Source organism: Mus pahari, chromosome 2, assembly GCF_900095145.1.
Source record: "Mus pahari chromosome 2, PAHARI_EIJ_v1.1, whole genome shotgun sequence".
Lineage (NCBI taxonomy): Eukaryota > Metazoa > Chordata > Mammalia > Rodentia > Muridae > Mus > Mus pahari.
This window is the reverse complement of record NC_034591.1, coordinates 156,261,771-156,274,889: the sequence shown is the minus strand read 5'-3', so window position 1 is coordinate 156,274,889 and position 13,119 is coordinate 156,261,771. Positions and strand designations below refer to the sequence as shown.

Sequence of the window (13,119 nt, the reverse complement as noted above, 5' to 3'; positions counted from 1 at the left end):
GTACTCTAGAAATTTGGGGATTTTTGTCCCCGTATGTGGTTGATATTAGAGATGCTTTTGTGGGGTGCTGAGTAGACTGTATTTCTTTGGAGTTTGAGTATAATATTCTGTAGTTATCTGTTAAGCAGATTTTTGTGCATGATGTCATTTAATCAGGGTGTTTTCTATTCTGATGTTTTTCATTTGTTCAAGTAACCTGTCTGTTGGGAAAAGTGGGGTACTGAAACCTGCCATTAATGGGTTGTCTTTAACTCCAATAAGGCAATTTTGTGTGTGTGTGTGTGTGTGTGTGTGTGTGTGTGTGTGTGTGTGTGTGTGTGTGTGAGAATGATTGTGTGTGAGCGTGTGTGTGTGTGTGTGTGTGTGTGTGTGTGTGTGTGTGTGTGTGTGTGTGTGAATTCAGGTGTACCAGAGTTTAGTGGATTTTTTTGGTTAGCTGTTCCCTTGATTAAAGTGAAATGTCTTTCTTTATCCCTTCTGGTGTGGCTTTAGTTTGAAATCTATTACATAAAGATGATAATACCTACTTGCTTTCTGATCTGACTGGAACACTTTTTTTCATCTTTTCATTTTAAGGTGATGGCTATCTTTAAATTGAGCTTCTTGTGGGACAAAAAAGATGATTTTGTTTCTTAACCCATTCAGCAATCCTTTGTGTCTTCTGTTGAATTAAAACCACTAATATTTAAAATTATTAAATATAAAATAGTGTATATTTAATTCAGCCTTTTTTTTCTTTGTATTCTTAATCATGCTTTATCTTGCAGCAATTGTATGTTCTTTTTTTTTCTATAGTCTCTTGTATGTCTATTCCTCTCTTCAGTCTGAAGTATTGCATATTCTGTTTAGAGATGATCTGTTTTGTGTAAAACTTTTAAGGCTGTTTGTATCATGGAAAGTTTTTCTTTCTACAACTATAGCAGACAGTTTTGCAAGGTATATTAGTCTAGGTTGGCAGACATGGCTCTAGGTATTTGGAATGTGTGGCTGTATTTGATATTAGAGAGTGGTCTGCCTTAGTGTTAGCTCAAGTGCAAGTGCTAAATGTCTGGAGCCAGTCTTGCATATGAAAATGGTGGTGAGTAGAAAGATGTATGGAAGATGGGAGAGCCTTTTCCAGGCAAAGAGTGGTAGTGAAAGAAGCCTGTTCGAGAGAAGATCTGGGACTAGGTGTGGAGATGGTGGCAGAGGTGGGTGTGAGAAGGAAGAGGTTGCCTTATCAGGCGAAGACAAACTTCAAGCACACACATTTAGTAGGCTGCACATCGTGATATAACCCTGTCCATCTATAGACTTGTGATTGCAAAGCAGAAACAAATCTCCATTGCTTTAAGTCACCAACCATGCAGTGCTCTACCCTGTCATGCATAGAGTCTAAATATATAACCCCTACTTACTCTAAAATCTACCAAAGGCCAAGCTCGAGTCTTCAAAGATCTCCAGTAGGAAAAAAAAAATTAACTAACTTAAAAACACCGTAAAGGAGTCATTCTACTCTACAGCATTAGCTGTGAACATGAAGCAAGATCTCTAACCACATTCAGCACTCCACACAGTCAGATCAGCTTAACAAGACTTCAACATGGGCAGAGATCAGTAGTAGATACAAGCCAGAGGGATGGCAAAAGGAAAATTCAGCTCCCACACTTTAAACAGCAAGACTGAGGCTTCAGATCTATTGTAAAATGCAGCAAGTTTTCTTCTCACATAGGAGTTATTGTTTTCATTAGGCTCTCATCTCCACAACCCAAGCTCCACACCATGAAAAGCAGATGCAGTGGTCGGGAATATACACATCTCTTCTCTAATGCTTTCTGAGCAGTGGCTGAAGTGACCCCATTTTTTTTCTAGCTTAGTTCTCAAGTTCAATAAGATGTATTCAGCATCATCCCTTATGCCAGGGATTTAATCTTTTTCTTACAAAGTCAGCATCTCACTGTAGTAAGTTGGCACTTTATAATGGATCAGTAGAGTTTAAAATACAACTTAAGATGGGATGAGATAGGATGGCCATTGATTTATTTTATGGTAGTAGGCATTACTGAAACAATTTGCATGCCTGTACACATGCATACTGAGAGTGGGAGAGGCAAAGGCTATAGAGACAGACTCTATTTGTCCAAGATAAACAAGTATAAATGAGAAATGTGTGTTTCTTTTTGGAAGAAGATTAGTTTGGGGTGAGAAGAAAAAGAACCTCACAAATAACAAGTTTGGGAATTGGGGTGGAATTTCACAAGTAATGGCAAAATTAATACTTGTGGATTAAAATGTCAGTTCATCTGGCCAAAACTGCATGCTAGACTTGCTTCTTAGGTCTCTATGAGCTAAATGAAATACTCAAAGTTTGGCCTAATTCAAGCTATTCTACTTGCAAAAACAGAGCAAAACCCTACATTTCACATATGAATAATTATAATACTCCAAGCTGTGTAGCTAAAGTCTCCATATCACTAAGGGGTTATTTATAGTATAAACAGAAATACCCTATTTCAGATTTTTTTGAATCTGAATGCTTGAAGTTGGATATTTTGGTTTGATGATATTTGATTAAGCAAAGAATACAGCTTAGAGGTTAAAGGTTAGAGAATGACAATGACTAAGAATTCATTATCAACAGAGATAGAAACATTGCCATGGAAATTCAACCCCACCCAGGACCTTGGGAACATATAAGACAGTTATAGTAGATATTTTACTAAAGAGCCCATAGAACTCAGGATGTACAAATAACTATAGCAAGCATGATACCATAGAATCACTTTTATATTACATATCATCTTCATACTGTAACATACATATTGATCAGCTATGACACAATTTTAGTAATTTTGAATATTTATGTAAATATATAAACCAAGAGGCACTTCCAGTAATTCTGGAAAAAATGGAGCATCAATATACTTTCTAAGCTAAAAAAAAAACAATAAAAATAAATATAACTTATCTAATTTTCTTTCTATACAAATCCTATTTTTACAAAACTTTTATCATCCATTAACTATGTCACTTAACAAATACTTGTGTTGGAATAATACTAAATATTGCTATACATATCAAGTGCAAGATACAAGTGACAAGACCAAATTGTCTTAAATTGTAAAATAATCATTTAAGATCTAAATTTTCATGTTTGTAAAAATGGGTAAATTTGGCAAAGATACTTATTAATGAACATATTTGAGCTGAGTATGTTAAGAAAAGCATTATTAATAACTGTCATTTACAAATGACACCTCTATCATGATCACTTCAGTTGATAGTTATTTGAAAATAATGGGTATTTTAGGAACACCAAATTATATCTACCCCATACCCTTCTGGGTTATAAATATTATTACACAGCGTTGAATATATAGAATCTTCTATTTAGAGAACCACTCAGTGCACTTTTTTTTTTCTTTTCACAAAGAAGCAATAATGGATCAAATCAACTGTTCAAACAGGAATCAGAATGCATTTTCTACAAGGACAAAAAAAAAATCCAGTTGACCTTGTCAACCCAAACCAAACTCAATGGTGTCAAATTGAAGTTCCTTACATCATTACAGAATGACAAAGAGAATATCCCCGCCCCCATTTTATATTGAGAGCTCACAATATATGTAAAAGCACCAATTTTCATTTTGTGGTTAACATGATAAAAATCTCTAGGAAGGAGTTCAAGGGATGCGTGGATTCAGACATATTTATTTCCAGTGCATGTCAGCTGACAGATCAGCCTTACTGGTACAAAAAAATTAGGGTATACATTCTACTGTGAGAATATATGCAGTCAACTGACACTCATAGATGCAAAAACCAAGCAAATATAGTATGCTAAAAATTTCATGCAAATATTTTACAGAGGTTTTAAAATTAGTGATTGGTGAATATATATTAAAAGTCATTTGAACCCCCCTTTAACATATAATATATAGATATGTTAGGACTATTTCTTAATAGAAATAACAGTATAGCTGAGTATATGTATAAATAATTAAAATGAAATGTCTGATATAATAGAGGTTTTCTGAGTTAGCAAAATAACCAATTGAAAATATTGAAAGAGAAGTGACCAGACCCCAATTCACCCACAAGTTATATACAAAGAAGACAACTTAAAACAGTTATTATTGATTTCACATTTGCATCTGAATATTTTGCTATATAAAGGAAATGTAATTACCATAGAAAATTTCTTCTCAGCAGCACCAGCTCAGAGCACTAGTGATTCACCTTCCTCTGTGAGAAGTGCTGCTTTTTATGTTAAATTAAGTCCAGGCAGTATCATGGACCTACAAGGTCATTTCACTCCAGAGCAAACAACTGAGCTGGCTTGTGAGAAGGGTGGACAGGTGTGCATCAGTTTTATGTCATCTTCAGTTTTGCTTTTATCTCTTTGTACCACAGGTGTCATTGTGGAAATGGAGTTGGGGAGATTTGGACTCCGGCATTAAAAACTTCCTTCCCTCTCTTCCAGCAGAAGACCATTTCTGATTACACTGTCTTTACTAATAATATTGGCTCACAGAAGGAAAATTGGTGAGAAATACTCCATTTTTAAACCAAAGTTTCTTTTGTTTTTCTTTGTTGTTGTTTTGTTTTTCTGTTCATAAGAATTGAGAATTTCCTGCAATAGTTTTTTTCAGTTGAAAGAACCATGTCCAATATAATTGGAAATTTAAAGTATCAAGGCTTTACACAGTTTTTTTTTGTTACTTTTCTATATAGCAATTTCATAGTTTACCCTATTGTTATGACAGATGAACACAGTGGGGTGTTCATCTTGACCCAAGGTCAAGCCTCTATTTGTGAAAGCCAAAATTAATAATGTTGCATTTTCTTAGTGTGGAAGAATTTGAGTTTTTAAACTCTATTAGAATTCAGAAAATAAAATCTATGGTATTAGATCATATATCATTTTTTTTAATGTCTGATGTTAATCCACTAGTTGATATCACCCTGTGCACTGGGGTAGCTCAAAGGAGCTAAGCTGTAGGCAATGCATCACTTAAAATGTATGAAGATAAGTAACTGAAGAACTCCTGCTTGTGATTAGGGTAACTCAGAGGAACTGAGCTATAGACAATGTATCATCTTTGGATGTATTGTGAGAAATCTCTGGATGATAAATCTCTCCCTGTGCACTGGGGTCACTCAGAGGAACTTAGATTGCAATTTGGGCACTTACATTCTTTGGCATTTTTTTGTACAATTTTATTTTATGCAGATGGATGTTTTGCCTGAATACATGTTTGTGTACCACACATATGCAGTGTCCAAGGAGGTCAGAAGATGGTGTCAGATCCCCTGGAACTGGTGTGAGCTGCCATGGGGGACACTTAAGTTCTTAATGTACTTTATTAAATGTACACTTACTGATTCCCTTATAAATCATTTTTCCCTCAAGAACACTAGGAAAACATTAAATCCTGCCTAACTATGGGCATTGTGGTACCAGGAAGCAGTACTTTTTGAGGTAAATTTTAATCCTACCCCCCCAAAATCCAAGAGAATGGTGGGTGGTTCAAGAAATAAAATCAAATTGAAGCACTTCTGTCAGTAACAACACACAAGACTTAACATTACTTCTTGGTAGCTTTCATGATTAAAGAGCCACTTCTTAATGCAAACCAAAGAGTCTGGGTTAAACATGGCCCCAGTGAACACTTATCTAGTAGAAGAAGGGTGTTTTTCCCTCTGTGTTCCACACCAATTTGAGGGGGAGGCACACACCTAAGATGCCAACACATGATGGTAAGAAATGTGAGATCAGTTTAGAGCCTTCAGCCCCAGCACAAAAGCACACCGTCTATGTGCCCATGGTCTTTTCTAGGATAAGAACTCAGGGATCAACATTGTGCTTTGAAGTAGCAGATTAGGTCCCCCAACTACACTTTTGCATCTGCAGACATATTTAAAGTATCCACACAGAGAAGGTCAAATATCTTAGTCACAACATCAAATCAGTTGGTAGTGTTAATTTACTAGATGATCTTAAAGCCCATTACTAGATAAGGCAAAAAGCCGTATTAAGTAATATAGGAAATAACAACAGTTTACCCATGTGAAGCATAAGGTAGCAACATAGTTTATTGATATCTACCTTGTATAATGTATACTAGTATGTTCTTATTCTCTAATTATGGTTCCCTGTGTGAGGCATAAAAATACTCACCAAAAGCACAATTTAAACCATTAGACTGAAGTGTATGGTTTAGTTTAGTCAGGGCTAATAACTTAATCCACTTGTAATTTAATTTTCAATGAACGCTGGGGCATTTACTGGAGGATGAATTAACATGATATAAACCCAGGACCCCAAACTGATGGATTTCAGCTAAGATGAATTTAATTCTGAAGTCTCTTCTTCTTGAAATGGTGAATTGTTTTTATCTATCTTCAGTTTGAATATGCTTGGATAGATTTTTAAACATGTTGCTATCAGAAAATTCATAATTTCCCTTTACAAATTCATGTAGAAATGAGTGACCTAGAACAAGGATCATGTAATATTTCATTGTTCAGGGGGCAAGATAATGCAAGAAAATGACTTCAGTTTCAAAGCACATGGTTATTGTGTCATTTAGTTGTCTGGGGCTGAACTATTAATATGCAAATTTTTTCTCTCTCCCACACCACAACACATCTAAAGAGTAGAGTATTGATTTAGTCTGTGGAAGATCATAGAACTCTGTTGCAGTAGCCTTCAGCCAATTGCAAAGGCAGTTTAGTTGCTAATGACACAAAAATCAAGGGAGGCATCCAATGGGATTCAGGATTAGAGAGAAGGCTATGAAGCCTCTCTTTATGCTTCCAAGACCCCAAGGGAGATCAATGGAGGTGCCTGCTTCATGGAAGCACCAAGAGTGTGTCCTAAAGCAGAACAGACAGAAATTCCAGATTCTTCTTTTCCCATTGGTCAGGAGTTGTTCACCACACAAACACTCTACTTTTATAAAGAAGTCATTTCAAGCTTTATACTTTATTTACAATGATAATTTTCATATTTTTATTACTTAGAAAATAATTTATACTTTTCCATCATTTAACAAACAGAGTAGGCCTGAGTCTCATGCCTTTTGCACAGCTTTTACCTTCAAGAAAGATCTCTGGGAAAGAAAGGCCAGAGGACACAGGGAAATCGCAAATATCTACAGCTACCAAACAATCTGAAGGGCAATTCGCTTCCTTCTCCTTAGCTTTACTGGGACTGCAATAAGTAATGCTTGTTCTGGAGTAAAACCCAATCAGAACAGGGTTCAATGATAGAGGAAGCAATTCTCTTAATGCCAGGAAATGACAATATACTGACTACTGAGTGCATGTCCTACAAAGAACAAAACCAGGTCTTACATAAATGAGTACAGTTTTTCTTACAGTTAAGTAAAACAGGAAAAAGGGTTCTTTCTACTAAGGAAATGCTACTCAAAAGGTCAGCTGGCTTCAATCACCATAAAGACATTCAATTATTATGTTGAAAATACTATGGATAACATGCAGAACACACTTAGGCTTTTACTCCCCAGAGAGCAGCTGGTTCCCAATTTCTCCTACCATTGACATGTTATGGCTATCTATAAAACTATCTTTTCCCTAAGTGGGTAGAGACCCCTCCACTGGGAGACCTGAGTTTATCGAATGGCACCTGTATAGGCTCATATAAAACTGTAGTAAGTCACACCAAACACATTGGCACCACAGGAAGTTAACTCTGAAGTTGGAGGTGAATACAGTAATATTGCTGTCTCCAAGAAGGTGGACAACATCATTCATTGAAAATACTTTTGATGTCATTTGATACACTTTGAGAATTATTAGGTGGCTCTTTAGGTCACACACTTAGTGGGTTTCCACCCTTCCATTCAGTTTGTTGTCTTTTGGGTTGAGAAGAACAACAACTTGTTTGCTGAGGAAAAAAAAATCAGTCTGCCTGGGTGAATGAGCACAGTTCTAGAACAGATAGTTTCTAATGCTCTGGGTTACCCTGTTACTTTGTGTACTTTCAAACAAGAAAAACTAGGCAGTTTGCTGAGATGCTCATGATGTAACAAGCCTGACTCCTACTCAGACTCTGCAGCTTTGTTCAGGCTTCCAATAGAAACACTCACAATGGATATGCCAATCCCCTCACTTCATGCCTAGCTTGTATGACTGACTACTCATACTTATGTTACAGACGCGTGTAACCTGAAGATGTGGATGAGCTACTGTGTGAAGGGTATATGAATGTAAGTGCTTTGTCTATCATTTTTATTGCAGGGCAAGAGTAACATTTATTTGCCTTCACTGAAGAAGGATTCTTGCTTCAGAGTAGATTTACAAATAGAGACATATGGCCACAATAAAAAAAGAAAAATTATTCAGGATCTGCTAAATGCTGAAGTCCTGGTACTAACTCAGAAATACATAGAAACACATTCTAATTGTTTGGGTGAGTTCTGAATCCTTCCAATCTTCTTTGCATTGTCCTCTGAACTAAAAAAAGAAAAAAATCTGCCCTGAAATATTTTTTATTTCATTTTTGGCTATTAGGGAAAAATGCTGTGAATTACAAGAAAATGTTGCTTTTGAAGGTTAGGATACATAATCCATGTATGAGAGAAAAGGGGGATTTTTAATGTAAATAATCAAGGATGTGAAAAGGTCGAAATCTACGCACAGGTCTCCGAGGCTATGACTAGAATTCTGTGAACACAGCACTGAACCAAAAACTACAAGCAACAGAGTCTAGGAGAAATACTAACAATTTGTTTAAGAAAGGCTTTCATCAGACAGGGAAAGACTTCAAATTAATTGAGTTAGCAAAAGATGCTATCTTTTCAATGCCTTAATTTAACAGCAATCAACTGTATCAGATCATGAATCAAACTAGAGTAGGCAGATGGTTGGTGGCTCTCAAACTCCACAATAAACCATCACCCAGCTACTGTGCTTGGAGAAAGCTACAATGTATAAAAACGGTGATTAAAATATAACTATAAAATGTTTCCCTTTCCCCTTTTTTTTCTTTAAAAAAAGTTTTCTATCTACAGAAACAAACAAACAAAAAAAAAAACTTTATATTTACATCGTGGTAACTAGTCATGACATATGTAATAATATCCAATAAAATATTGAAAGTGAGTATCAACTTTTTAAATAGAGGTTTGGCTCACAGCATAAACAAGTGTAGAAAACAAACAAAATAACACAAATAGCTTCCAATAGTCTCTCCTCAAAGAAAACCTCCCGCCCATCTTCCTTTCAAAAAGGGGCATGACCATGGACCAGGCAGCAAAATCATGCTATGCCTTCACATAGTGTATGGAAGACCACAATAGGGAAGTCAGAGCAAACAACCTTCAACAGTTGCCAAGGGGCAGCTTTCCCCAGGCCAACTTCCAAGCCCTAAGTTGACAGTTTCCCTTCATCCCTTTGTCACAGCACCCACAGTGTGTTTGTTGACTTTCTTCTTTATTATAACATATCTTGCATCAAATTGAGAAGACATAGGTTATCATTGTTATAGATACTTTACCAGGACTTTCCCAGTGCCCTGTTAGATCTCTTACCTGATGAAGAGCTCTCTCTAGCTCCTCTTGGGTATCTACCAGTAAAGAACGCCATCCCCTTCCATGCTGATTGATCCTAGATGAGTGACATGTGCCCCTTATACATTCATTAAGCTAGGGTAGACCAGAAAGCCTTAGTCTTCTGAGTGGGAGGCTGGTGGTAGAGTGCCCCCAAGTGGCAGATAGCAGTGGTACCAATCATTTGGCCCAGATAAGCCCTCCCTCTGCTAAGGAAGCTAAAAGGGGGGCTGCCATTCATTCGAAGACACTGCAGAAAGGATTTCTCTCTGTGTGTTCACATGGACTTCATCACCTGCTACAGCTATTCTAGGAATAACTAAAGTCATAAACGCCTCCCTTAATGCATGCACACAGATGTACAAGACCACCCCTTCTCTCTCTCTCTCTCTCTCTCTCTCTCTCTCTCTCTCTCTCTCTCTCTCTCTCTCTCACACACACACACACACACACACACACAGACACACACACACACAGTTGGCAGTATGCATTAGAATTCCAACCACGTTCTGAAATGTTCACCCCTCAGCAGGGAGAACAAAAGGTGCCCAGTCTGGAGCCTACACCTGTTTCCTCTCTAAGGTGCACATTTCCTCGTGAGTTCTCGCCCTTTATGATTTCCTATGTCACAGTGACCTCTATATATCTTAATATGACTGTTACTACCTTATGGAGTCAGGCATCCTGGCTCTCAGTGTGCATGTGTGTATGCGTGAATACAAGTCTTACATGAGCCTATGTGGGAATTTATACACACACATATAATTTCTTTCTTATAAAACAATCTTTAGACGCTGGTGTCGCAAAGTGAAAAAGCTTCTTTGAGCTAGAGTCTTCAGCGCTGTCCCTCACTGCAAAAATAAACACACAAAATGTGAAGAAATACCCCAAACACTTTAGCCATTTGCCAATCTTCTGGTAATCTACAGTGTTGTGTCTAAGTGTTGTGCTGGCTTAGAAAAACGTCTGAGACGAGTCATTCTGTCTGCAAACACAGATCTCTCTACCCATGGTCACAGGTCTGGCTGTGGAGCCAGGGTCTCCTCCGCTCTTGGCTTCCCCTTCTCTTCCTCTTCCTCCTTGATAGCCTGGATCTGCTCTGAGGGGTGCTGCAGAGGGACCTGGTCCAGGGACTGGCTCTCTGGGCCTGATAAACACCGTTCCTCCTCTTCAATCACTTTCTTCCACATCATGTGGTTCTGCAAAAGGTGCTGAGTTATTTGGCAGTAGATTCTTCTTCTTTTGAAACTTTTCTTTCCTGAAAAACATAAATCATCAGACCTACTTGTGAGCAACCTATATGAAGGTTATTGTTTTTCATATTATAAATAGAAATTAAATGCCAAAGAGACATCTATCTGTCTATCTTTCTGTTTACCTATTTCAGTTGCTTTATGCAGTTTTCAAGAATCAGAAAGAGAAGGAACATGACAATAAGCTATTACTGAGGGATAAATGTGAATAATAGTTCATATTTAGTAATATCCATACTAGGTTCTACTTGTATTTTTTGTTAAGAATATTTGGGGTGTATGTAGTATAAGTACACCTGTATATGTGGATGTGCCTGTAGGGGGACCAGAGGTTTGCATCATAAGTCTTTCAGAGTTCAGAATGCTAACCCTTATATCACGAACTCCCACAACACAAGCCTTTCTCTATCACTTTCCACCTTCATCCCCATTGAACTTGGAGCTTGCTAATGGTCATGGGATGTGCTAAGTATGCTAGCTCTCTTGAGGCCTACATACAGACACCTTTGTAGAAGGGCTAGTGAGTATTTAGCCAGTTTTATGATAAGAGGAGCCAGAAAATCCTTGCTCAAGAGAATAAGATCTATTGTTAAAATTACAGAAAAGAAGAATTCAGTTGAATTATTTTGAATTATTTTTGAACCACATAGAAACAAATCTATTAAATTCAATAAATGCTGGGAGACAGTAACATAGGCACAGAGTGATAAGACAGAATTTAAATTCTTTTTTACTGTAGTGATCATTTGTTCATGAGGTGAATTCATCAATATTGGCCAATTGGCAAGCACTTTCATGGTTTTATATACCTTAAACAAAGATCAATTAGCCTCAGAGTTTTCTTTCAAGGTGCTCACACTTCATTCATGCAGTAGACAGAAACTGAGTAAGTATGCTGTTTTAGGGAAGAAGAAGTACTTTTGACAGTCAACATTATGGTTAGTGGTAATTATCAACTTGACAGAACCTTGAATCACTGGGAAGATTGGCCTTTAGGCATTTCTGCAGGGAAGGGTGGGGTGAGAATCTTCACCCACTATGGGTGGCACCATTCCCTAGGTAGGGGTCTTGGAATGCCTATGAGAGGAGACAGTGAGTGAAGCACTAGCATGCAAGCAGTGACTCATTGCTCTCTAGTTCCCTGCTGTGGATGCAATGTGATGAGCCCTCTATAGATCTTGGCACTGTGACTTTCTCGCAATGGTGAGATGTAACCTGGAATTGTGAGATAAAATAGTGTTTCTCCCTGAGTCATTTTGGTCAGAATATTTTATACAGCAATAAGAAAGTAACCAAGATACTGTTGCTCTTAGCTTCGCTGAATTTTAAACACAGGACACACCCTAACTCCTAACCTCCAGGTCCTGATCCTCCTCCCAGAACTTTTACTTTAGAAAGATTCTGATTGAAAATCAGTTCTCTGATCCTTTGCAATATAGATAAATTTTCTAACCTGGGGACCATCCCTTTGCAAGGTGATCATAGAGAAAAGAAAACGGCACCACCATAGTGATGTGACCATATATCCGATGTATACATTAAACCTCTAATTCTTTATTCCTAAAATGCTGTTAGAAATCTAATGTTAAATGGCCTTAAGGAAAGAAAAGAGCATGAAAGGATGCAAGGAAGGAGCTGCTGCCCATTCATTCTCCATTACCAGGGATGGAGGAAGGGAGAGAGGGAAGGAAGGAGGGAGGGAGGGAGGGAGGGAGGGAGGGAGGGAGGGAGGGAGGGAGGGAGGGAGGGAGGGAGAGGGCAGGGGTGCTGCCCTAGCTGGCCAGGAGCTTGTAGGCGAATTTCTGTTCTCAACCACCCATTTCTTAGTCTGTGTGCTGAGATTATAAATGCTAAGCCTCACCTCCACCACGCCTAGCCTTTTCCCATGTGGATTCTGGGATCAATCTTTTGCAGGGAGCTTTTATGTGCTAGGTCATCCTACCCTTAATTTAGTCCTTTTAATTGGTTTATTTGATAAAGGTAGCCTAGCCTGGCTTGCTGCCAGAGCACAAGCAATAACTCAGACAACAAGAGGCTTCCTCAAAACAACAACAAGAACAACAACAACAACAATCACTTAAATTCGTCATGGCTAATATTGCTAACTTGACAAGACCTAGGATCAGTAAAAGAGGCAAAGCTCTGGGTGTGTCAGTGAGGGGGCTTCCAGATTAGGTTGAGGTGGGGAAAATCCCTCCGAAATGTGGCTGGTACCATCCTGTGGGTGGGGTCCCAGACTGAACAAAAAGGAGGAAGCTAGCAGGTTTGGATCCTTGAGTTGATTTTGTTAAGCATTTTTTTGGAGGGGGTGG

The 13,119-nt window shown here is 38.0% G+C and overlaps 1 protein-coding gene across 1 annotated transcript in view; it reads right to left on the bottom strand.

Moving 5' to 3' along the window:
- Positions 1 to 2,167: 2,167 nt before the first annotated feature.
- Positions 2,168 to 13,119, bottom strand: part of Pde3a (phosphodiesterase 3A) — a 256,796-nt gene continuing 245,844 nt past the window's right edge. The window contains exon 16 of the mRNA XM_021190361.2: positions 2,168 to 10,812. Coding sequence (XP_021046020.1) covers positions 10,568 to 10,812 — 245 coding nt within the window. The 3' untranslated portion in view covers positions 2,168 to 10,567. The remainder of the gene's footprint in view (positions 10,813 to 13,119) is intronic.